The sequence below is a fragment of the Eublepharis macularius genome, chromosome 4 (genome assembly GCF_028583425.1).
Source record: "Eublepharis macularius isolate TG4126 chromosome 4, MPM_Emac_v1.0, whole genome shotgun sequence".
In the NCBI taxonomy this organism is placed as follows: domain Eukaryota; kingdom Metazoa; phylum Chordata; class Lepidosauria; order Squamata; family Eublepharidae; genus Eublepharis; species Eublepharis macularius.
Window position 1 is genome coordinate 164,067,906 of NC_072793.1, and position 25,614 is coordinate 164,093,519.

The window sequence follows — 25,614 nt, forward strand, 5'->3', positions numbered from 1 at the left end:
AAAGTACATGAACATCCTAAAAAATAAATAAGTATCCTAATAAAAAAATGAATATGGGTAATCACTTCCTCCCCAAAGCGCCAAATAACAGAACTTGTCCAAAGCATATGTTTAAGAGATGCATCTTGTAAGTTACACTGCTAACAATTAGATATTGCACTTAATCCTTTATTAAAAAGGCACTGTGGTGTCCAATATATCCTAAACATCTTTTTGCTGAATAAGTTGCAGTTTAAGATCCATGGCAACAATAGGTATAAGGCTTCATGCCCCATTGCTTTGGCAGAATTGGATGTCCTGGCTCATTATTCCATTCATTTCTGAGACCCCATGTATCTTTATTGACTGGCATCAAATATTTTAGGTTTTGCTTTTTGTGTTGATTGGCCACCCCATTTTTCTCCCCAAAGCATCTTACACCATTATCCCCTCCTCCATTTTAACCTCACACCAGCCCTGTGAGGTAGGTCAGAGCCTGAAAGAGTGATGGCAACATTCCACAGCAGAGTGGGGATTTGAAACTGGGTCCCATAATCACCTTGAAGCTGGTGGCCAATTTTGAGATCCTCAGCTTGATTTCCTCCTAAAGCACGGCTGCTACAAAATACTTTATAATCCTGCTAAAGGCAAGGTAGGATATTCCAATCCCCCTTTATTTTCTGCACTGAACGAGCTGGCCTCTTCTTCCCAAGCGCCTGCATTTGCATCTCTATGTAAAACCGGTTTGTCTCCTTTCTTGCACCATCCTAATGTAATCAGGCCTGCATCTCCGCCCCGATCTGCGCCATCCTAACGCAATCAGGATCGTATTGTTCAAAAGCGACCACCCCCCCATTCCGCTAGTACAAAAGGCAGGCGTGCGTAGTTGGGAGTTATTCTGGCGAGCCGGTCACACCCCTCTCTTCGGCTGCTGCATCTCCAGCACTGAGCCTGCCCAGCGGACTGCCCGATCTGTGGCTCTTCACCTGCTCCAAGGGAAACCAATTCCGGCCTCTCGCCTTGAAGCCATGGCTGCTACTGGGAGACCTCTGAAGCGGCTCCGGGAGGAAGTCTCCTGCGACATTTGCTTGGACTTTTTCACCGACCCCGTGATCCTCGGCTGCGGCTACAGTTTCTGCCGGGCTTGCGCGGAAACGCTGTCGCCCTCCACCTGTCCCCACTGCGGGGCTGCCTTCGATCCGAGCCGTTTGAGGACGAATCGCAGCCTTGTCCCCATCGTGGAGCTGGCCAAGCAGATGACCGAGCGGGAGAAAGCTGAGGCCGAAGGCGGGGAGGGAGGCCGCGAGGAGCGCCAGCGGGGAGCCTGCCCGGCGGCGAGACGCCTCCTCTGCGGGGCTTGTAGCGCGTCCGAGGAGCACCGAAGGCACCACGTGGCCTCCGTGGAAGCGGCCGCCCAGGAGGTCAAGGTGAGTGTGAGCTTTTATTTTGCTTTCAACTTTTTAAATTTATACACCGCTTTTAGGGTTGCCAACCCCAGCTTGGGAAATCCTTGGACTTTGGGGCTCGTACTTGGGGAGGGCAAGAGTTTGGGGAGGGGGAGGGAGCTCCGTGGGGATGCGCTGCTAAAGACTCCACCCGCCGAAGCTGCCTTTTCCTTCAGGAGAACTGATCTCTGTAAATCTGGAGATTAGCGGTAAAGCGGTAATTCCGGGAGAACTCCAGGCCCTACCTGGAGGTTGGCAGCCCTATTTTTACTCCAATCGGTACCCAAAGTGGCGTATTACATCAATCACCCATCCTCCAACTTGACCTCATAACAACAGCCCTGTGAGGAATAGGGTAGGTTAAGAGAAAAAGCAACAAGGTGGGGATTCGAACCTGGGCCTCTCAATATAGCACCACAATGGCTTTTGTAAAAAAATAGCAGCATTTTTGCTGATCAGCTCAAATTCTCATTGGTGGATCAACGTTTGCATGCTTGAAAATGACTGAACATTCCCATTTTGCTGCTATGAATGAACATAGCAGGGGGAGGGGTAACTAAAAGCAAGCAATTCAGTCAAAAGAGACAGAATAGTTAATGGTGAATTAGGATCTGAGAGACCCCTGTTCAACATTCCCACTCTGCCACGAAGCTTGCTTGGTGATTGGGTCAGTCAGCTTAACCTACTACACAAGGTTGTTGTGATGATAAAATAGAGGAGGGGAAAACAACATACAGCACCCTGAGTTCTTTGGAAGAAGGGTGGGAGAGATAACATGTGCTAAACAAAAGAGCAGTGGTTTAATCTGGTGAGCGTGGACACCCTCAAGCCCTTGCATTAGCAACATCATTCTTCCCTCCTTCATGTTATCCTTAGAACAACAACCCTGTGGGGTAGGTCAGCCTGAGAGAATGTGACTGGCCCAAGGTCATCCAAAGAGCAATTTGAACTTAGATCTCCCGTCCTAATCAATTACTAACCACTACACCACAGTGGGAGTGCTCCACGCCCATTCTGAGTGGATCATTTAACTCTTTAGACTTGCACTCATTTTTACCTTTGCTCTGGAATGTCACATAATGCTCCTTGTCCTGGGAAACTAGACTCCCTTTGTAATAACTCTACCCCTATGCTCTATCTAGCTTTGGGAACGAATCTCTGTGTTGAGTGAATGTGACACTAATAAAAAGTGTGGCCTGGATTATGAAAAAAATGATCTTTTTAAGCAGTTACTGTGGTGGGATTTGTACACTGGTGGTGGGGAATGTTCTTATCTGCTAGAGGCCACATTCCAATGGGATATAGGCTTTATGGAAGCCATGGAGGGAGGCCAAATTTCAAACTCTTCCCCTTTGGCTGTGAAAGAAACTGGGAGACAGTAGCCTGTCGTTTTCTTTCACCCTAACTTGCCTGACAGGGTTATTGTAAGAATACAATGGAGGAGGCGAGGACAACTTATGCTGTCTTAAGCTCCTTGGAGCAAGGTGAGATAAGGAAGTATAATAATAAATAAAACAGGCTAAAATGGGATACAGGCTCAGAAGTACTTGGTCAGGAGAAATCTGAAAGGCATTGGTGTGTGGGGTGAGAAGCAGCCATGTCCTTCAAATGGCCTCTCTTAATGAAATTCACTTTGTGTATATAGTAAACCTGTGAAAAGGAGCTTAACATAATCTTGTCTGAAGAAGAGAGCTCTGAATCTTGAAAGCTTACACTCTGAAAATCTTGTTGGTCTCTAAGGTGCCATTGGACTCAAATCCTGTTGTTCTACTGCAGACCAACATGGCCATCCACCTAAACTAACCTAACCTTTTGCTTCCTCTTCAGACTTGTCTCAGGAAATGTCTGGACCGTCTGATGAAAGAGAGAACAGATGTTCAGTTGAATAAAACAAGCCTTGAAGCAGACTCTCGACGCGCATCTGTAAGTGTCACTTGTTTCTGGGAAGTGAATAAACATGTGAACCCATGCAAATATAAAATGCCAAGAGGCAACCCTGTTTCTCAGCAGCTTCATTTGTCTAAGGGGTGGGAAGCCATTCCAATGTTCATGAAGGGCTGTTTTATAGGCCAGCTCTTGTGATCAGCTCTGATGAGGAGACTCCTTCCCCACTAAATGTGATCTCTGAAAAGTCGGAAATTCCTTTCCTATGGAATTCTCATGACAGATATGTTGATGCTGGGTGGATTCATTGTACCTCTGACCCTGGCTAGCATCAACCATATGTGGTCAGTCAGGTCTCAGCAAGCTGGGATGGCCCTTCGTAGCCGATGACCCATACCTGCCATTTCATGTGGTTTGAGCTAATGGGGACAGAAAGGACTCATTGGGGAGCAGCCTGTACCATCCCTCATTTGTGAGGACAGGGTGCCAGGTGCCCAATATCCATCGATGGCCAGAGTCAGAGCAGGGGTGGGCAAAGGGGGTAAAGCATTTGTTGCTGTATGCACATCCACTTGCAAGCTTGCTAAAGGGAGAGGGCAGGGAGGAAATATGGCTGCTCCTCCTTACTGAGCTGTTGTTATGACAGGAAGGAATGCACACCACTACCTAGAGGAAGATAGCAGTCACTTTCTGCTCTTTCTTACCTGCTCACATACCTGGGTTTTGTTTTGTTTTTTTGAGCGGGTGGGAGTGGAATAGAAACAAACAGAGCTACTGACCCTTCTCCTTCTGAGGGAACAGGGAGGAGGAGGTAGCCTGCCAAAGGGGGCATCTAGAGAGAGCCGGTATAGTCTAACTAGAACCATGAACCATGGGTTCAAATTCTCCCTCATCACTGGATGATCTTGGGTCAGGTACTCCCAGCTTAATTTACCTCATGGAGTTGTTTCAGAATAAAATGGGAAAGGGGGGGATTATGTGCATTGCCTCAAGCAGGAAGGGCAAGATAAAAATGCAGAAAATAGGTAGACATTGTTCCCTCTTACTGAAAATTGGCACTGACCTTACTCCTGACATGTGCTTTCCCGCTCTTTTCATCTCCTTGTTTCAGAATCGAATAACAGTGGTGTGTGAGAAAACAAAGGCAGAGTTCAAAAAAATGCACGAGTTCCTGGACAAAGAAAAGGAACGTCTGTTGGCTCAGGTGACAGAGCTGCAAAACGAGATTAAAAACAAACAGAACGAGCATATCTCTGCACTCTCCAGGAAACAAGACTTTCTTGAAGATCTCATCTGGGAAATGGAAGAGAAGACCCAGCAGCCAGTGAATGAATTCTTGCAGGTAAGAAGACGGTGGTGGGAACAGCCCAGATTCCCTCTATTATGTACAAGAACACCTAAAAGAAATAGGACCATCTTTGTGTGAAATATTCTGAACAAGAGGGTTGTTGTTGGGGGGGGGGGGGTTTGCTGGAAGAGATGGAATTTGCCACTTTACTAAATGCCACACAGTTATTTGAGGCTCTTTAAACATTTCCCCCCACTCCATCTCATTTCTATTACTTATGGGTTTCAGGGTAGCTTACAAAATCTGTCAAAATCTGACTTATATTTTACTTCATTAATATGCCATTTCCTCCCTTACTGGGGACCTAAAGTGCCTTACATCATTCTCCTCTACTCTCACAACTGTTATTCTCACAACTCTGTGAGGCAGGTTAGGTTGCCAGTGTGTGTCTGGCCGAAGGCTTCCTAGCAAGCATCCAGACCAGAGTGTGGATTCAAACTTGGGTCTCCCAGAGTCTGGCACTTTTAACAACTGGGCAACAGTGATTCTTTTAATTTAGCAACACAAGCTGGTGGGCACATGCTTTAGCTTGACTCTCCGTCTCTGTAGGGTGGGACTCTATATGCACATAACGGAGGGATGCCTAAGTGTTCCCTCCCTCCAGTGGCCCCAGCAATGGCTTCTAAAGTATTTAGGCTAGAATAAGAATACACAGCTGGGGTCCCATGGTTTTCCTATTTGCCCCCCCTCCACCTTAGCCCCAGATTCACTTATTTTGAATCTCTTGAAGTCCCCAGATGCTGACAAAGGCCCCTTTAACTTCCTGTTCCTCCCCAAGGTGGCCAGAGACCCTTTCAGAGTTCTCTTTCATTATGCATTCAGGCTGTGTAGAGGTTGGCTAGGGCTGTCAACTCTGGCTTGAAAAATTCCTGGGGGTTTGGAGGCAGAGCCTGAGGAGGGTAGTGTTGTGGCGGGGTGGGGCGGGGGGGAGCTCAGCAGTGATTTGATGCCATAAAGCCCTCTCTCCCATGCAGCTGTTTTCTCCAGGGTAACATCTCTGTAGCCTGGAGATCAGTTGTAATTCTGGGAGAACTTGAGACTCCACCTGGAGGTTGGCATCTCTAGGATGGGGGGGATTGAGGGAGTTAGAGCCCTCACTCACTTTGTCCCAGAATGAATGGCTGCAGTTCATAGGGTGTTTGGGGTATAGTTGCTCTTAGCACAAGAGGCTAAAGAACCATTTTGTGGTGAACAAGGTTCCTGTCCCCTCAGCCTTTCTAACATGAGTGATGGCAAGGGGGTGTACGGCTTTCACTAATGATGCATGAGAGGTACACTTCATCAAGGCAAAAAGGTTAACACTGTATTCTCTCTGTTCTCTCTTTCCCTCTGTAGGATATTGGGGACCTCTTGAAGAGGTAAGTGAAGATTTGAACCTGGCCATTGGCCCATTTCTGTTGTGATCCTTTTGTACTCTTGAGATGCTCCGTGATCTCAGGAAAACGGTTTTGCCCAGCCCTCCTGACCAAGATCCTGTTGACCTGAGATTAGGCTAGGGACCTTCTACATGCAAGGAGGTGCTCTCCCATTGAGTCCCTCCCCTAGAGCACATTGTGAGCAGAGGGAGCTATCAGTGGAGCCCAGTCATTTCTATTCATGCTTTGGGATACTAGAGAAGGGTTAACCTACCCCATGCATGAGTTGAGGACCCCATCAGCTCAGCAAAACAGGAACATTCTTTTGCATTCTAATACCCTTTACCAAGGAGCACTGCCCTTGGTAAAGGGTGTTAGATGTCGCACCTTATTTATCTGCACCTCTGACATTGCACCTTATTTATTTGGTTCATTTTAAAAATACAATACATTTGGAAAAGACAGCTCTTAAGGATTCCATAGGCCCTGACCTGGATGGCTAAGGCTAGACTGATCTTGATCTTGGAAGCTAATTAAGGGTTGGCCTTGGTTAGTACTTGGATGGCGAAGACCAGGGTCACTACACAGACGCAGGCAATGGCAAACCACCTCTGAACATCTCTTGCCTTGAAAACGCTATGTGGTTGCCATAAGTCCACTGTGACTTGATATCCCTTTACAGACACATAATTTCCATGGGATTGCATTCCCTTTTCAAAGTCTCTGCATTGTAGCCCTGCATTTTTGGTTCCCTGGACCCTGTTGTTCATTTATCTTCAACAAATTAATGTGTGAATATTTTTCTTTCATATACTGATTGTATATATTAAAAGAGAGGGGAGTGTTTTGTCCCTTCTTAGCAACTCGCACTACAGACCCTGTCTTTCCAATATATAATCCAAACATATTTAACTTTTGGTCAAAGGATGAAATATACTTCAGCAATGTCTGTAAGAGGAGAATTTTCCTTCCTTCTCACATAAAGCAGTCTCATACTGATTCAGAACACTGGTCTGTTGAGATCTGCATTTTCTATTCTGACTGACAGCAACTCTCTCCCAGGGTCTGAAGGAGAGATTTTTCATGTCACCAATGACTGCCTGGCCCTGTAAGAGGTCTGGATGCCAAGTGGCTGCTGTCTCACTGAACCACCACAGTTTCCCATACCAGTCTTCTGAATGCTTTTCTATAATGCCAAGTTCTCTTTTCATACTTCTTTTTTTCCTGCCAAAGTATTCCCATCTTTCTCTATTTTTTGGGACATTCTGATCGTTAAATTTATTGGCCTTCTGGTGTTAACTCCGTTTCTTTTTCTTCACTCGAAATTGTGTGGGGTGAGGTAACCTGGTTTTCTCTCTAGGTATTTTATATGTCTATGTTTGTCTTTTCAGGTATGAGGAAAGAGAGAAATTTCAGAAGCTGGCGTTTCTTTCTCCAGAGCTGCATTGCAAGGTCTGGAATTTGTTTGATAAGAACCTGATTCTGCTGGGGGCCATGAAGCATTTTAAAGGTAAAGGAGACTGGCTGTAAGGGGTTTTTTTATGCTGGATATTGCTTTGGTCCAAAACTGAGGCTTCCTTGGAATGCTAGCTGAGCAAGGAAAATGTGAAATTTGAATTTCATTTGAAGAATATGGTTTAAGGACCTTGTCCTAGAAAAAGCCTTCCCATCCAATTCCTTTTCTGACCATTCTCCACTTTTCTTTCTTCAGATTTACTGTTCAGGGTTAGACTATATTATGAGTTTAGAAAACCTGGCAAACTACAGTTCCCAAGAATCTTTGTGTTGGGAACTTTCTGTTTGTTAGGCTTTAAGGGTTAATGAAACCCTTTCCAAGCTGTGAAAACTTTCATCTTCTGGTTTTCATAAAACCACACACTTCTTCTGTTAGAGGCAGAAGAACACAAAGGCTGTGCTCTTTCCTTTTTTTAACCCTGGTTCTTTGGTAAAATGCCCTGACCTGGATAGCCCAGGTGAGCCTGATCTCGTTAGATCTCAGAAGCTAAGCAGGGTCAGCCTTGGTTAGTAATTGGATGGGAGACCTCCAATAAAGACCAGGGTTGCCGAGGCAGGCAATGGAAAACCACCTCTGTTAGTCTCTTGCCATGAAAACCTCACCAGGGTTGCCATAAGTCAGCTATGATTTGAGAGCACTCTTCTCCACCACACCACCCTTTGGTAAAACAGACATTTCTGAAGCAAAACTTGTAGGCTCAGTGTGTATACCTGACTGGTGGACTACCTGGGGTTCCCCATGTTTGCTGCCCTCAGTTCCTTGTTGGACAGGAAGGATACAGGAGACAGATAGCAAGTAATTCATCTCTAGTAATAACAGCTCTGAAATATTCACCCATGCAAATGATTCCTGGATTAAATTTGAATTAAGGAAAGGTTGAGAATTTATTAGAGGTTGTTATAGCAAGTTGCCTGTGAATGACACGGTCAGAAATGACTTCATTCCCACCTTTCTCTAATTCTACTAGGGACACAGGTTGCTTGGCATCTGTCCACCCACCCTCCCATCCATCCATCCTCCTTTAACCTTCTCACCATACTATTAAATTTTGATTGGAACTCATATCCATTGAATTCCTTTTGGATCATTAGCTCTTGATTACATTCTGAAATGTCAACTTTCCACTCTGATCTTTTTTGTTTCTAAACCCTGCAGTATCCATAACTTGCATTTTTAAAGCATTTACATTAGGAGAAAAGAACTATCAATATTTGAGATGGGGGCTGGAAATAAATCCACACTTTATTTCAGCTTTTATTTAACCATTCACATAAAATACGGGGGAAATACATAGTATCAACTAATATGTTTTTGTTAGAATTGCTAAAAGAATTATAAGGTGGTGTTTTAATCTGTTACCTTTGTTTCTGCAGCCAACCTGGAATCGGGACTTCTGCAGTTTGAAGGTAAATTTGGGCAACCGATGGAGGGCCAAATTCCGAGGAGGGAGGGAGTGCTTGTATTTCAGTTGACATTCAACAGTTGGGAGTTCAGGGACCATAAGTGGGAAAAATATTAAGGGGGGGGGCGAGAAGAACAAGGGGGCATTTTCAGGTCTCTCTTTAGATCAGAGGTCCCTAACTCTTTTCAGCCTATCTTTTCAGGCCCCTTTGGAATTCTGACACAGCTTGGGCCGTTTTCACACGCTTTTTAACATTGTGCACAACTCATGAAGTGAGGGCATGTTCATGGCACAATTTCTGATCACCTCATCATGATTCTGTTTTCATGGTGCGATGATGTCAGAAATGAAGACGCCCTTGTTCCATGAGTTATGCGCAATGTTAAAGAGTGTGAAAATGGCCATGATTAGCGCAGCCACAAAATGGCTGCTACAGAAAGTAAAGCCAGGCATACAATGGCTGCCGCAACTTGCCCTCATGTGGATGGTGAAGGTGCTTATGCTGTGGTGGTAGCTGCTGTGACAGCCAATCAAATTTCTAATGGTCAATCAGAAGCCTTGCTGGGCAGAATCCCACTCACCACCTTTCTAAAAATACATGGTAGGCACCAGGAAAGGTGTTGGCTGGCACCCATTGGCACTATGTTGAGGACCTCTGCTCTAGATTTTCTTTCTGTGGTTTTAAATAAGATGGTTGCCAAAGGCTGGAACCCCAGTAGGGAACAGTTGGTGGAAAGAAACTTCCACTTTGCTTAGATGACAGCAAACATCCAGGTGAACTGGGAGCTGGACTTGAGGTTTCCCTGACTAAGAAGCATTTAGTGATGCTCAGCACATGGGGGAAGGGAAGAAAGCAGGGCAAACACAGAGTCCAGCAATGAACTGGGGTTGTGCCTTTCATGAACTAGCTTCAGGGTATCTGTCATGTTAGAATGTATTCCTGGGGTGTGTTTAGACTTTGGAGGTGAATCTCTCCACTTCTGATGCTTTTTCTCTCTCCTCAACACTCCAATAGGAAATACAAACAGAAGTCGTCCATCACCCACCACACCTGAGGAACGTTGTGAGCAACTTGAAGCCAGTACTGCCGAGCATACCTGGGAGTCTGGACCTTCAGCCTGAATGATGTGGTGTTTAAGTGGGGTTTTGTATTTTATTGGCCTGTTTTGGCATTTTTTGTGTGATTGCAGTCCACTTCGGAGGTAATTGTGCCCCAAACTGTTCTTAAAAATGTTGCAGAAATAAATGACAAAGGTGTGGGTACCAGGTGCTCAAAAGATCATATCCCCGTTCCCATAGCAGGGAGTGCACGAGCATCCAAGTGTGTCTGAACTGTGCTGGGGGTAGGGGAGATTTTTCCAGTAATTGAACAGAGCCCCACCCACCGCACAAGACAAACACACTTGGAACACAATGGCTTTCTCCATTCTGGAGAGCTGCATTTTACCTCTTCTTTTGGATGCAAGATGTCCTTGTAATTGTGTGCCCTTATGACAATGAAATCTACCTCACAGGCTCTGCTGGCCATCAGGGCTCCAGCCAGCCCATCATCCTGAAACCTCTTCCTTCCCAGACCCCCAAAAGCTGTGCAGATGCAGACACTAAAAACTCTTGCATCTGATGAAGTGAGTACTGGCTCGTGAAAGCTAAAGCCACAGTACAATTTGCTAACCTGTAAGGTGCTATGCATCGCTTTGCTACTTTTGCAATAAGATTACTCCAGCTGCTCCTCCTGCACTTTGTCATTCTTTGTTGCTACTACAGAAAACCCCTGTGTTCAAAGAGGCTATTTTTGCATTCTGTGTAACTCTCTCAGCAAATGAGGAATGGTCCCGGGAATGGGGTGGTAGAATTTGACCCCAGCCAGTCCAAAGGAAGTGTGCTCATTTTCATGGATTTTCCTGTAAGGAGATCCATAGTTAACAGTTAACCAAATCCAGGTGCTAATTTTAAAAAGAGAACATCCGTTTACTTTTTTTTTAATGTGCTGAGATTTTCTAATAGCTTCTTATCCAGTTGGCTTTTGTGGCTGTTTTTACATTGGCTTCCCTCTACCCCACCATGGCCACAATTCATTCACTCAGTTGTTCTGAACCAGCCAGTGTTGCATTCTAATGTTTTCCACGTTATCCTCCCACCTTGAGGTGCCTGGCTAGAGAAGCCTGTTGCTGATGTAGATGTTAGAAACCCACCTTTCTGAATTGTTTGCCCTGCCCATCTCCTGATGTCATAATCTTTACATGTCCTGTAATATGTTAACCGGATTTTGTAAAGCCGTTTCAATAAACTACTTTTGAATAAAAATAATTTTTGTTAAAGCAATTTCATTTTTTTTTTAAACTGGCCATCATTTGACTGATGACAAAGAGGAAGTAAGTTAAAGGCTGATTTGCCAGGAGGAAAGAGGAGGTGACCCTGAAGTGTCCTGCTTCATTCACAGCTTGCTTGCTTTGTCTTACTCATGGAGAGTAAAACTACATGAAACAACAGCAGAGAAGCAGCTGAAATTTATGGGTTGTTGACTGGAGATAGAATAGGGGGAGAACACTGGGAAAATTCTGTGCCCCTTAATCTGTCTCTATCCCCATCAGTGTAACCTACTATATTTTTTATCCTTCCTGTCCTCCCAGGTTCATATACATGGTTCTCTTGACAAAATCCTCACAGCAAACCTGTGAAATAAATTAGGCTGAAAGAATGACAAGCCAGAGGTCACCTATGAGCTTCATGACTGACTGGGGATTTTTTCCCTCTCCATAATACTGATCACTACACACTAGCTCTCAAGCCAGTTAGGTCTCCCTCAAAGCCTGGTTTTTCCACAAATTATTTTAAAGCATAATGTCCATAGATCATGCTTCTTGGCCCTATGAAATTGGGAGGATTTGCTCTGAAATGCTTTGGACAACCACAAGCCATAGATCCCTGATACTGGCAGACTGTCCCTTTCCAGATTTCCTAAAAACATTCTGGATTTTTTAGGATTATGATGGCTACATTAAACTGCTTGGTGTCTCTCCAACCTGACATTTCTGTGCCTGCACATCTTTATTAGATAGCTGTGTTTGCTATCGTAACAGCCACATTCAATTGGAAACAAAAATGCCAATCAGACTGCTTTGAACTACTGTATTTTATTGGTAATCCTCTAGGTTGCTGTCAAAGGCTCTTAGATACCATCTATTCTGACTGAAATGGTCACAGTCAAGACAGGAGCCCATTTTGAAGTGGAAGATTCTCTAATCAGGAAAGAACAGGGCCATGAGATTGCTCAAAGCAGTGGCGGGCAAATGAGGCTGCCCTGCCACCAGGCATAGCAGGAGTCTGGCAGTACTATGGAGAATTAAAGGGCAGCTTCTGCCTGAAATTTTGAAGAGCTGCTATTAGATTGATGCATAAATATGCTCTCCGGCATTTTGTGATTGGCTTTGTTCTTTTGGTAGCCATTTTGTGGTTGTGCCTATCATCCTGTGTTAAAATTTCAAGGTTCACTGCAAACCCCAAAAGGTTGGGGACCTCCGACCTAGTATGTTTCTGAGTCTGCAATGAGACACAATGAGAGCAACCAGAAGAGACGTCTTTAATTCAACAACACATGTGAACACAGTAATAACATTCCGGAATATCTTTATACATGTTGAACAGGAGGAAAAAAAAAGACCAACTGACATGCAGGAAAGAATGATGCATGTAATGAGGTAGCAAAATTCCAAGCAGGTAAAATGGTGGTATACCTTTAGATTCTGAGGTGGTGGATTTCAGCTATGAGGGGAAAAGTTTTGAAAAAGCCTTCCATTTTCCAATGGAAAACGAGTACAGCAAGAAGAGAAAATTCTGCCTCCTTTGTTTGCTGTGTAGGTTTTCTTTCTACGGAGAGAGTGTTTCCCTCGATGGAAGTCATAATCTCCACCTACGTTGAACTGGAGCTGTCCATCCAATCACCTCAAGCCTCTTTCTCAGGTCTCCACCACCACATTTCCTTGCAGGACTGAGTTTCTCCCCAAAAATGAATGATTGGGTCTCTTTCACTACGAACTATAGACCATCTTGACTCCTCATTTTGAAATATCTGCCCTATCCTTTAGGTTTCCCTTCCTTCACTGGGCATGCATACCAGATTCCTCCTTTTGCTATGGGGCAAATTGTTCTCCTGGATCTGAGATTTTGTCTGGAACATCACATCAACTTCCCTGAACAGCAACAATAAATAATTTTGAGTGCCTGCATCTCCTCAACTGGAGAAGATATGAGGTGAGGAAATGGAGAACAGGCTTGTAAATCATGAAAGCTGGAGGCCAGGTGGCCAATTGGACATTTTCTTAGAAATTTGTGTTTGGTTGTTAATGTTAAGAGAGGAAAAGGTGACTTGATTTTGGTAAGTTTGGGTGACTGTGACTCAAAGCCTGGAGGGGCTTTTACAGACCTGTTAAAGGTGATACTTGCTCATTACATTTTGTTTTTAGATTAGTTACTTTGGTTTGGAGACTAACATCAGCAAGGGCCTGTGAGTGAGGCTGACTGCCTTGAGGAGAGATGGTGAGGCAGCCTTTATCATACACCCAAAAGAAGGGCTGAAGGGTCTCTCCAGAGGAGATTTCTGAGAATGTGAAGAGAGGGGTTGCTGTGTCAGCATCGAAAAAGGCCACCTGCCTCCCAGTACAGTTCAGAGAGACTTGAATTCTCCTAAGTTCCCTGCTGAGAGGAAGATGAGATGAAAGAGAAGGGACTAATGCTTTGTATGTACTTTTCCATGTCCTCAAAGCCCAGATCCCTGCCTCAGGACTAGCATTGAACTTGCCCTTTCTTTTCACAGATGTCTTAGCCACCCCCACAGCCCAGCCATCCTCACTCCCAACAGTCACTTCCCAGCAATGCCTGCCTGTTGAGAATTTTTCACATCCTAGCACCATGCAATGTTTGTCAAATCTCTCAGGATTGTCAGGCAGGTCTTGGTATTTGTCACCCCTGCTGATGCTTTTGTAATCCTCAGATAGGGCAAGGTGCGGATGGGCTGTGTCTGGATCCAGAGTCACATTTGCTGTGGGGAAAGAGGAGAAAACGACGTTTAGCAACATCAGCTGGAAGACTGATGCACTTCTAAGGACATTATAGCATGCTGACCAACTATTCATTTCAGAGCAGACAGCCTGACTTTAAGAGCCATTCTTGAGAGAAAAACCCACAACTTTTTCTGATTTTAAGTAAACATCTCTGTTTCTCCCCACCCCCCGGAGATTAAATTCAGAGTAGGCTGATATGGTTGTATATAAATTCTGCTTGGTGTAGTGGTTAGTTTTGGACTTGGGTCCCCACTTTTTTTCTGATGTGGAAGCTTGAGGGTGAACATTCTCTCAGCCTAGCCTACCTCATAGGGCTGCTGTTGTAAGGACAAAATGGCAGAAGAGAACAATGTTGTAAACTACTTTGAGTTCCTACCTAAATTATGATGCTACATAATGAGGCAAGAAAACAAATACTTAAAATGAGTTAAAATGCATTCATTGAGATTTTTCCTCTGTGAATTTTCCTACCCAAACACCTCAGCATTACATGTAGATTAGATGCTTTTACTATTGGCTAATTCCTACTTCTAACAACTGTGAATGGGCAAAAGTTAGCTAGAGTTGCAACAGAAGTTTTCAATGGCAGGCCAAATTCTTCCTTTAGGTCTATATTCCTGAACTTATTGATAAAATTCTCAAATAGTGCCTTCTTAAACTATGTTGATAGGATTTTTTATTTTTTTTTTTAAAAGGAAAAGGAGAGAAAATCAGGAATGGGTTGGGGGAGCCCCATGGGCTCCCAGAGCCCACTCTGAGCCCTGCAGCATAGAGTGGTAAGCTGTAGTACTTCAGTCCAAGCTCTGCTCACGACCTGAGTTTGATCTTGGCGGAAGCCGGGTTCAGGTACCCGGCTCAAGGTGGACTCAGCCTTCCATCCTTCCGAGGTCGGTAAAATGAGTACGCAGTTTCCTGTGGGTAAAGTGTAGATGACTGGGGAAGGCAATGGCAAACCACCCCATAAAAAGTCTGCCAAGAAAGCGTTGTGATGCAACATCCTCCCATGGGTCAGTAAGGACTCTGTGCTTGCACAGGGGACTACCTGTACCTGTCTAGAAGAGCAGTATATAAACACAGTTGTTATTAATGTTTTCCTGCCTGGTTAGCTTTAGGAAATTTTTGTGTCTCAGATACCTGCTGCTGAGTCACTGATGACAGGGACAAAGGGGAAAAATCAGGGGATGGCTATTGCCTTAATATCCAGTTTGTGAGCTTCCTAAAAGACTGGCCACAGTTCCCACAGAATATTTGCCTAGATAAACCTTTGCCTGATCAAGGAGGACAATTCTAAATCCTCAAAGAAAGGGGTCAAGTTTAAAACCACTCTTTTGGCTCCTTCAGAACAGGACAAAACAGTTGCATTTGAATGGAACATGAGCAGAGCTTTCAGACAAAACCTTCACCTTCCTTTTAATTTGGTCTTCCACCAGTCTCTGAAATTTACCTTCTTGTTGCTGAAGTCCAGATACCAGAGTGACTGGGAAAAACAAAGGGAAGAACATTAAGCACAAAACCATCATATTGACATTATTATATCAAAAAGCAGATACTGAGAGAAAGGTGGGACAAGGGCATCACAATTCCATGCTCAGACAGACTGAAGCAGGTGTGACTCGAAGTGACAGCACTGTGGGGTGCATACAAATGGCCATTTGTCAGGGCTAATTGTTGATGGCAGGTGATCTCTGAGCAGCCCGCCTCCTGCTGCTAATCACCAGCGATCACCAGGCTGAGAGCAAATCACGGGGAGTTTGCCTGCTGCTGGCAGGAACCTGGTAAACCTACCTGCAGCCCACTTACTTAAAGGACCACATTTCCTTTTCCATGTGGGAAAGGCAGTTTAGTTTCTCCCTCTAAGGCATGCTTGGCAACCATCTGGAACCACCTTTTCCAGCGGCTGCCCCTTGCCTCTGGAAGAGCCTCCTAGAAGAGGTCAAGGGGGCCTCCTGGTTAGGCTGCAAGGCAGAACTGTTCTGGAGAGATCTGGGGGCTTAAGGGGGACTATCCAGCTGGGCATTTAGAGTATTTTAACATTGAGCTTCTGTTGCTTTATCTGTTCCTCTAATACTTATTTTATCAAATTGTTTTTCTACTGCTTTCCATTATTGTTAGCCACCTATGTCCGGAGACGTTTAGGGAAAAGGTGGGATATAAATACTTTTAAAAAAAATATATGATGTCCTTAATTAGGAGTATGGTGAGAAGGCCAAAGGAGACTTCACGGTGGCAATCTCTAGGCCCAACTATAGTTATGCAAAAACTAGAGTTGCCAACTTCCCGGTGGGGCCTGGAGAGCTTCCAGAATAACAATTTTTCTCTGGACTACATAGATCAATTTCCTGAATAAAATGATAGCTTCAGAGGGTTAACTTTATGGCATTATACTTCTTTGATGTCCCTCTTCTCTCCAAATCTCACCTTCCTCAGGCTCCACCCCCAAATATCCAGGAAATTCCCAACACAGATTTGGCAACCCTAGCAAGAATGGTTGTTCATTTGGGCCAAAGGGACAGTTTTTAATATATCTGTTTTAGTAACAATCATATGGTTCTGTTAGAGAGTGCTGAAAGGGATTACAAGCATGCTTCTGCTAAAGGGGAAATGCCCTGAAGGGTCAGTTTCAATGGGGTGTGAAACCCCTCCTTACCTACTCATGTTCTGTTTGGATCACTGATTATAAGATTCCTCTGACAATGCTCTCAGGAACTGCAGCGCAGGGCCAAATAAGTCATAGCAGGTTGCCTTAGCAACTCTCTTTGCTTCATTTGCTGTGTACATCCCAGCCCCTGCCCCGATGCTGGAATTTGGCTCGTTTCCTGTTGGAGGACTGTTTATTCAAATGGTCACCCCAAATTACGCCCCAATGTGGAGGCCATGGTGCACACCAATGTGTTTCCTGGTGGCCATTTCCTTCTTCACCAAAGCATATTGTCCTCCAAAGAGCCAACCCTGGCTTCCCTCTTCCTCAGTGGAACAGGAAGTGCTTCAGAAGAGCGTGGAAAGCATTCACTTTGTGTTTACAGGGAACACCCATTCAAAAAGAACTGCATCCACCGTAAGAGGATTCTTGGCCTGAAATCTCCCACCATTTTGTGACTGGCCCCAGCCCCCACAGCCATTTTGTGGCAATGTCCACTAATTGTCCTTAAAATTCAAAAGAATCCACAGGCTCAACAAGATTGGAGACCTCTGCCCTGGAGAAAGTACAACTTTACTGGACTTACATGAAGATTACGGATTGCTGAACTGTTGTGGGAACCAAGCCATTAGAAACATTACAAGAACCCTTAAATCAGTTTCTGCTGTCAAAAGGAAGGACAGTTTCCTTTCCTGAACAAGCAAAGGATTCCAATTATTAAGTTCTGAGCATGTACCAAGAGTGGGCTTTAGTTGCCTGGTGAATGCCAACTGGACAGACACAAAACTCACACATCAGTGGTATAGCAAATTAAAAGCAGAGTAGGCTTAATGGCAAAGGGATTCGAATGGAAAAGAATTTTCACAAGTAGAAAAACTCATATTATGAGCTCATTATTTGAAAACTTAATGATCACTTCAGCATCACTAGTCAGATTCCCACTCTTTTGTTTTGGATGCTTGTTTTATTCCTGCAGGAAATATAAATGTGGACAATTTGCAAAAACTCTTCGCTTCTCAGCTAAAGCAGCCCAAGCAACCAAAACTTTTTGTACAGTGTACTGAAACTGCCTTCTCAGCCAACACTGCTGAGTGACTGAGAGCCTGCCACATCCACTTGTGGACTCGGGTCACGTCCCGCATAAAACCCCTGCAGCCCTTCTTCATTACCTTGGAACTGCTTTACGACACCTTCTAGAAAAGGGTTTAGGTCACAGATGTCCCAGATCCTCCTCTTCAACTCAGGAGGGAAAGCCACTGGATTCTCAAACTTCTCCTTCTCCTCATATCTGGAGACAAGCAAAGTTAGTCTGCTACCCACCCAATCTAGAATTCTAAAGTGTGAGGAAGGGAAAATGGACAAAAAGATTTGGGGGGGAGGGACACCGGTGAAAAGAGGCAGAGAAGGATGTTAATATTTTGGAAAACCGTCTCTTAATACTCCAAAAGTAACTAGCATGATGAACCAAAGGGAATGGAGCAATGCAAGTGATCCCTTTGTGTGAAAGGGGGACATTACAACTATGAAAGAATGTTCCTGTTTTCATTGCAGAATATTGGAGTGTAAACAAGATTTTCATGAGTTTAGATAGTTTAAAGTGATAATGACGAGTTATGTCTATGTGAATTGGGTATGTTCAAGAGTACAGCTCATATTTTGTTGGTGTTTATATGGCTTATGGCTTCGGCCGGAAAAACAATAAACATATTATTATATTGGAGTGTATGAGATACTAAATTCTTTCCCCAGGATCTCAGAGCTCATAAAAAATAAAACAAAAGTCCCATGGCACCTTAAAGACATATATATTTCAATGTGCGCTTTTATGAGTCACAGCTCACTCCTTCAGATATGTGGAGATCAAACTGGGAATTCTACTTATGGGGAAGATAACAAGGGGTGAGAGGAGTGAGATGAAGACTTGGTGTGAATTCATCACGAGTTCTTCAAGTGTAAATTCTCTGTGTAAGAGTAATTGTGAACCAGAGGTCATGTCTTTCGCCTTCTAGCCTCATGAAGCTAAAACAGAAATACATGGGATCTACTTACCTCTTCAAGGAGCTTCGAACATCCTAGAAAAAAAAGAGAGACAGGAACTCAGTGCTTGCCTCACATAGGCTGCCAACTCCAGCTTGGGAAATTCCTGGAAATTTGAGGGGAGTCCTTAGGGAAGACTGAGTTAAGGCCACCCTCCAAAGCCACCATTCCCTCCAGGGGAACTGACCTCTGTGGTCTGGAGATCAGTTGTAATTCCAGGTGAAAGGATGTATGTCAACAGATGAAGCAGAGGAAGTGGTCAACACATACACACTCACAAACTCTTTACAATGTGCACAGCAAGAGTTTGCAAAGGGCCAAACTAGTGGTCCTGAAGAGGTCTACACAGGCCTCAATTTAGTTGAATGAACTTCCCAAACTTAGTTTTTCAAAGCATTTCACAAATTGAAGCCAAATCAGGCCTAGGCTTAAGGGGGATGTCTAGAAGAGAATTCATTAGAATCAAAGGGGGAAGCAGATTCGTCCCATTTTAAATCAAAGCATCTCCATCCAATTCAGATTAAAGTGACTACTCTGTCCTTGGATGCTCCTACACTGAACAGATCTACAAACTCAGCATCTTTGTTTCTTGTGAAGGAGGCACATAAAGAAGACACATCAGGAATCGGGAATCTTCCCTGAGATTTTTCTGCTCCAGTTTTACCTTCAGGAAGTTGCTTACAGGCTGCTGACACTTCTCCTCCATCTCTTGAATGATATTTTCAAGAGAGGAGAGTTCCACAGAGAGTCTGGCCAGAAGTTCATGCCTTTCTCTTGCAAGCTCCTCCTCCACCTCTTCCACCTGGGCTAGCATGAGTGTCTCTTGCTCTTCCAGAAATTCATGGAGTTTTCTGAATTCGATCAGGGTTTTTTCCCTTTCTGATTTGGTTACTTTCTGCAAGAAGCAGAAAGAAGAGGGAAAAAATGACTACCAAAAGTACAATCACTCTTGAGATATGTAATGAAAATTCGATCAGAGAATATACCAACTTTCAAAAGTGAAACTGTTTCTGCCAAGCTTACAAAGACATTGGTGTAGTGGTTAAGAGTGCAGGACTCTAATCTGGAGAACCGAGTTTAATTCCCCACTCCTCCACTTGAAGCCAGCTGAACAGATCTACAAACTCAGCATCTTTGCTTCTGGGGTCAGTCACAGCTTCTCGGAGCTCTCTCAGCCCCACCTACCTCACAGGGTGACTATTGTTGTGGAGATAATAATAACATACTTTGTAAACTGCTCTGAGTGGGCATTAAGTTGTCCTGAAGAGCGGAATATAAACCGAATGTTGTTGTTGTTTATTATAATATCAGGCCATTCCAAAATAATTCTGAGGCACAGGACTGTTCTATGGCTTTTGACCTATCTGTGTTCAACGTACAGTTTTCCAGAGGTTGTGGAAAAAACAAGCACGGGAGCTACTAACAGTGATACCTACAAGCAGTTCTTGACTTTCCTGTTCTGTGTTTGCTGCACAGGCCAGAATTTTCTCTTTCTCCTTCCTCAGAACTTCAAGGTAGTTACAAAATCTCTCCTGAAAAGAAAACAGAAGTTCAGAAATGGCTCTTTTATAAAAACTGTAGAAGATTTTAAATCCGAATTGAAGAGGCAGAGATGTTGAATGCCAAGGCTATTGTCCCATATTGAAATTAGGGGCCTACGGCCATTTGCCTAAGGCCTCCTAATAAAATCATGGCCGGTTTCAAACAGCAAGTGAAAAAGGCATCACTGAAGAAGGGAATGGAATAGATAGACTTCAAACAATAGCTCCACAGGGATTAAATAAAATGGCTTCTGCATGGGTTATCTGTCTCATGTTCAATGCTTTTGAGAAGCATTCCCCCCACCCCCGGCCCGCCCATAGCATCATAGTACATTCAGGCACCTCCAGGGGTTTCCCTGCTCCCCCCCCCTTTCTAAAACTGACTTTGCTCCTTAGTTTTGGGAGATTGCTGCTGTGTGGATGGGGAAATCCAGATTTTCCAGCCCTCAGGACAGCCGTTTTCCCTGACCCCCCCCCCCCCACTGCAGAATCAATTTCTTCTTCTCAGGTATCAAACAGACAACAGCCCCTTCTTGGAGCCAAGGTAGGGTAGTGATTCAAATGTCAGACTAGGACCAAGGAAGCCCCTATCAGTCACAAAGTTCACCTTGCGCCAGGCACGCTCTTGCAGCCTAGCCCACCTCTCAGGGTTCTTGTGAGGATAACGTGCAGGAGGGAAGAGTAATATATAAGCCACCCTGTATTACTATAAGGAAGTGTGGGATAAAAACGTACTAGACTGATTTATGCACTGGGATGAACTACAGCCTCACTGAGTCAGATGCAATTAGTGGATGCATTCATTTTATACAGGAAATCAGGAACAATGTTTATGGGTCACGGGGCCATAAAGTGCAGGAGATACCAAGTGAAATGGAATTATGCTAAGCTAACACCAGCAGTACTTGGGGGCCTGTAGGCTTTGTTAAGGTAGTCACCGTTCTCTCAAGTTAACAGTCTGAAATTCAGGAAGGGGGATGAAAGAGACAGAACCATAACAAAAAGCTAGCGTTGCCAACTTCCAGGTGGAGCCTGGGGAACGGCAGCAATTACCACTGATCTCCAGAGTACAGAGATCGGCTCCTGTTTTGGAGGGTGGCTTCTCGTCCCCGCTGAGGACCCTCCCCAACCCCCGCCCTCCTCAGCCTCCACCTCCCTAAAACCAAGCTGCGATCTCCAACAGTGTAGGCAGAAACCACGCTGTTTGGGGAAACCCGTCGATCCGCCGCATTTCAGTTTAAAGACTCGACCCTTTACCCCCGGGTGGGGGGGGGAGTCCCCCTACCTTGTACCCTTGGGCCGCCTCCTCTACGGGCACCACTGCATGATCGCGGTGCTCCCTGGATCTGTCGCACACCACGCAGATGGGCACTCCGTCGTCCTCGCAGAAGAGCTTCAGGGGCTCCCGGTGCTCCTCGCAGACTCCCCCCGCTCCTGCCTCCGCTTTCTCCTGGTCGCTGAACCGCTTGGCTATCTCCGCGAATCTTTCCAGCTGCCTGTTGGGCTTCCAGCTCCGCTCTGTCACCAGCTCCCCGCACTGAGGACAGACATCGGGCAGTGCATGCCTACACGGCACGATGCAGGTCCGGCAGAAATGATGGCCGCAGTCCAGGGTCACCGGCTCCGTGAAAAAATCCAGGCAAACGGAGCAAGTGGTCTCCTCCTGGAGCTTCTTGCTGGGGCTCTCGGCATCCATGGCTCAGCCACCTCGGCAAAGAGGCTGAGTTTCGGTTTCCTTTTCCCCCACCGAACTGGGTGCGCCGAGCAAGCTGTGCAAACAAGCTGCTGTCGAAACAGAAGAAGGGGAGTTGGGATAAGCGCCCTGCAGAAGTCGTTCCTTGGGCTCCGGAGGGGGAACGTGGACCGTCCAGGGGCTGAGGCTTCACCAACGCGGGATAGGTTGAAACTGGTTATTATCATCACAACTCCTGGCCTGTTCTGAACATAAGTAAATGGATTCTGGCCAAGGAGGGGAATGGATGCACTGTGGTGCAGAGGTGCACTCCCTCGGGATTCTTACTTCCATCTGAAAAGAGATCTGAGACTGCTTCAGATTAACCGTAGTAATGCCAGTCTACCTGCCTGGAAGGATTTTTAATTTGTTTCATTATTTGTTGAATTCATTAGCTCATCTTTCTCACTGAGACGCAAGGCAAGTTACAACAACAAAAAATTCCCATCAAACAGCACAGATCTGTAACAGAAATAAAAGAAAACAATGCAGTGGCCTAGGACTGAAGAGTCAGAAGACAATACATACATACTACTACTACTAGTAGTAGTTAGAAGAAGAAGAAGAAGAAGAAGAAGAAGAAGAAGAAGAAAAGAGCAGGAATCCAGTGGCACTTATAAGACTAACAACATTTATGGTAGGGTATGAGCTTTCATGATACCACTGAAAAAGATACCACGGAAAAAGTGAGTTGTGGTATCTGAAGAAGTGAGCTATCACTCACGAAACTCATTCCCTAACACAAATTTTGTTAGTCTTATAGGTGCTGCTGGACCCTTGCTCTTTTCTACTGCTACAAACAGACTAACAGGCTACCCATCTGGAATAACAACAACAACATAATAATAATAATATTAAATGTTAGGAGATTCTAGTAAGAAGTCTAAGTATGAATATTCAGCCCTTTATTAGTTAGGATTTTTAAGAGGGCACCTCTCTCTCAGATAGTCTTGCCTGCTGACTATCTCTTGCCCTTTCATCTACTACTGCTCTTCTGTGCCCTTTGGTAAATTGCAACCGAAGTGAAGGCACTGTGAAAGGGGGTGTTTTGAGTAAACAACAGACATGACTGCAAGAAAACCTTGGATGCTGTAGTGTTGTTCCCTTAGTACCTCCCTTATCAGCTCATCATTCTACCATTCTAGTCTTCCGAAAGATAACAAGAGGAGCCAAAGAAGTTAAACCGCACACTTTATGATCTGTCATTTTTTTAGATTGACCGGTCACTCTTTGAAAACTAATATTAACCCTTGAGATTTTATTGGTTTAAGTTTGTTTGCTTTCTGTAAACTATTCTGTTGCTGTAAACCATTCCTTGTCTTAATTCTGTGTGTAAGAAGATATAAATGTGGGTGCCTACCTTGTTAGGTAAGTTGTTAAAGTACATTGAGTTTATTTGAATGTCCTCTCCAAATATAATATACCAATACACTATAATAATATCGCTTATTTTATTGCCAATTATTATCTACCTTGGTTTAATTTAAAGGCTAAAGTGTTGGTTGGGGACTCCCTAAATTGGGATTTTGTGGGAGAATTCCCCTCACAAGAAACCCGTCTATGAAAACAAAACTGTCAATGTAGGCAAAAAAACTATCCCAGGCAACACAACTGTCTAAGGTCTGGCATCTTTATTTATTTACTTTCTTTATATCCTTCCTTTCTCCCCAGTGGGAACCCGAAGTGGATTTGAACTTGGGTTGGCCAGATCCTAGTCTAACCACTATATCATGCTGGCTCTCTACACCATACTGAAGCAGAAGAGACTGAATTGCAGTAAAAAGTGGGTGATACATACAATAAACAATGCAATATACTATAATAATATCGCTTATAAAAGCAAACTCCTGAGCTGATCAATTAGATTATAGTTCTGATCTCTTCATAAGAATGCTCTCCTGAACATTTCTAGACAGGTAGCCGTGTTAGTCTTGTCTGTAGCAGTAGAAGTGAAGCTGTGGTATCTGAAGAAGTGAGCTGTGGCTCACGAAAGCTTATACCCTACCATAAGTTTTGTTAGTCTTCTAGGTGCTACTGAACATCTGTTTTTTATATTTTACTAAGATAGAAAAGCAGGGGCCTTCTTGATAGGCTAATGTGGAAGCCACCACCGAAAATGCACGTTAACAGGGATGTTACCTGTTGGCAGGGTGGCACTGTCAGAAAGCTTTGCTCAGATAAGCATTGCTGCTGTGAGTCCAAGACCATTAAAGGTCTTGTAGGATGGGATGGACTGGGGGGAGGCAGAATGCGGCCTGGGATGTGCATTGCCACACCTGGGGCTGAACTTTGATCCCTCGGTGGAGGTTAGAATTCTCCCAGAATTACGACTGATCTCCAGATCACATTGACCAATTCCCCTCAAGAAAATGGCTGCTTTGGAGAGGGGACTCTATGGAATCACATTGGCTGACTCCCTCTCCAAAACTCCCAACTTCCCTAGGCTTCATCCCCAAACTCCAGTAATTTCCCTATCTGGAGTTGGCAACTCTACCATGTGGGCCACACATCTTCAACAAACAGCCAGACAACTTATAGCTGATATGAATGTGAAGTGGAAGGTTGCCTCTTGGAGTCTTCCATCCTGTGTCCCAACTCCCATAGCCCCAGGTGACTTTAGGGCATGCCCACAAATCACCGTGCTCTTGATTACATTCATTAGTTGGTGCCCCTTGTAAGGGAACATCTCTAAATTAAGAACTCCTGTCACTACAGTAAAAAATAATACTATCACACTTTTAAAAGGGAATATGATTGTAGTCTTTTGCAACATTTATTAGGCATGTCATTTTGCATTCACTATACTGTTTCGTACCTTTGCAATATATTCCCTGGATTGATCAAGCTCTGTCATGCTTTAGGCATCTTTTTTGTTTGCTTTGATTTCTAATTATGTCATCCTAGTCCTATCGCATTGCTACTGGGCGTTCTGTGCCATCTAACTAGTTTATTTTCTATATTTTTTACTCTGCCAAGTCTCAGTGAAAAAGGTGAACTATAAAAGAAGTAAAGGGGGGGGGTAACGGTTACTATTGCTTCACCCTACACATGCCCTAATTTTACTAAAATAAGGATCCTTCCCCCCTCCCCCTCTACCGTACTGAACCTGACACACTAGGCATTGATGTGTCTCAAGGGTGTCAGCCACCTTCTTCCTCCTTCCCCTCTTAACCAATGAAAGCTGCATATTTTCCAAGTCTGCAATCCTATGTACAGTTATCTGCCAGAGAATTCTGGGATAGCCCCCTTTATACGATTTAAACTCATTGATCAGGCCAGCTCAAAGTTTGTGAGAAAATTCTTCTTTATACCCTGTTTTGTATTATCTGTTCTTGTAGTAATTATCATGACATTCTACTATGGTGGCCATGAAAAGGGCACAGCAAGTTATTCCACTATACGCTGAAAGTTAAAACTTGTTTATATCTGGAGATATTCAGTCCCATCCTTGAAGATTCTTTCCCAGTTACATTTTGAAATTAACGGTGCCAGCCAGAAATATTATTACGTTATTAATTGCTGACTAGGACCTGTCACTCTCCACTGTCCAGAAGATCATGTACTTTGACTTAGCTGTTTACAGAACTATATGAGAATTTATGAACTGTAAACAATCTTTTCTATGGTGATTGAAAGGTATAAAATGCAGGTGATGTTGCTTCTCTGTATGAATTCAA

The 25,614-nt window shown here is 44.3% G+C and overlaps 2 protein-coding genes across 2 annotated transcripts; one reads left to right on the forward strand and one right to left on the reverse strand.

Moving 5' to 3' along the window:
• The first annotated feature begins 1,007 nt into the window (after positions 1-1,007).
• LOC129327750 (E3 ubiquitin-protein ligase TRIM7-like) lies at positions 1,008-10,737 on the forward strand. Its single transcript, XM_054976509.1, has 7 exons — positions 1,008-1,406; positions 3,252-3,347; positions 4,420-4,650; positions 5,992-6,014; positions 7,403-7,521; positions 8,901-8,933; positions 9,945-10,737. Exons 1-7 carry the CDS (start codon positions 1,008-1,010, stop codon positions 10,049-10,051), a joined length of 1,008 nt encoding a protein of 335 aa, XP_054832484.1. The 3' UTR covers positions 10,052-10,737.
• Positions 10,738-12,551: 1,814 nt separating this feature from the next.
• On the reverse strand, positions 12,552-21,973 carry LOC129327340 (E3 ubiquitin-protein ligase TRIM7-like). Its single transcript, XM_054975900.1, has 7 exons — positions 21,491-21,973; positions 20,101-20,196; positions 19,329-19,559; positions 18,677-18,699; positions 17,797-17,915; positions 15,434-15,466; positions 12,552-13,967 (listed from the first exon to the last, which is right to left on the reverse strand). Exons 1-7 carry the CDS (start codon positions 21,899-21,901, stop codon positions 13,345-13,347), a joined length of 1,536 nt encoding a protein of 511 aa, XP_054831875.1. The 5' UTR covers positions 21,902-21,973; the 3' UTR covers positions 12,552-13,344.
• Between the last annotated feature and the right edge of the window lie 3,641 nt (positions 21,974-25,614).

Excerpts from the sequence above, each read along its gene's own strand:
- LOC129327750 (XM_054976509.1), top strand. The coding sequence starts at position 1,008 with ATGGCTGCTACTGGGAGACCTCTGAAGCGGCTCCGGGAGGAAGTCTCC. Across the intron at positions 3,348-4,419 it reads CAGACTCTCGACGCGCATCT|AATCGAATAACAGTGGTGTG; the intron begins GTAAGTGTCACT and ends TCCTTGTTTCAG. Across the intron at positions 6,015-7,402 it reads ATTGGGGACCTCTTGAAGAG|GTATGAGGAAAGAGAGAAAT; the intron begins GTAAGTGAAGAT and ends TTGTCTTTTCAG.
- LOC129327340 (XM_054975900.1), bottom strand. The coding sequence starts at position 21,901 with ATGGATGCCGAGAGCCCCAGCAAGAAGCTCCAGGAGGAGACCACTTGC. Across the intron at positions 18,700-19,328 it reads CTGTAAGCAACTTCCTGAAG|GATGTTCGAAGCTCCTTGAA; the intron begins GTAAAACTGGAG and ends TTTTTTTTCTAG. Across the intron at positions 13,968-15,433 it reads TGGACTTCAGCAACAAGAAG|CAAATGTGACTCTGGATCCA; the intron begins GTAAATTTCAGA and ends CTTTCCCCACAG.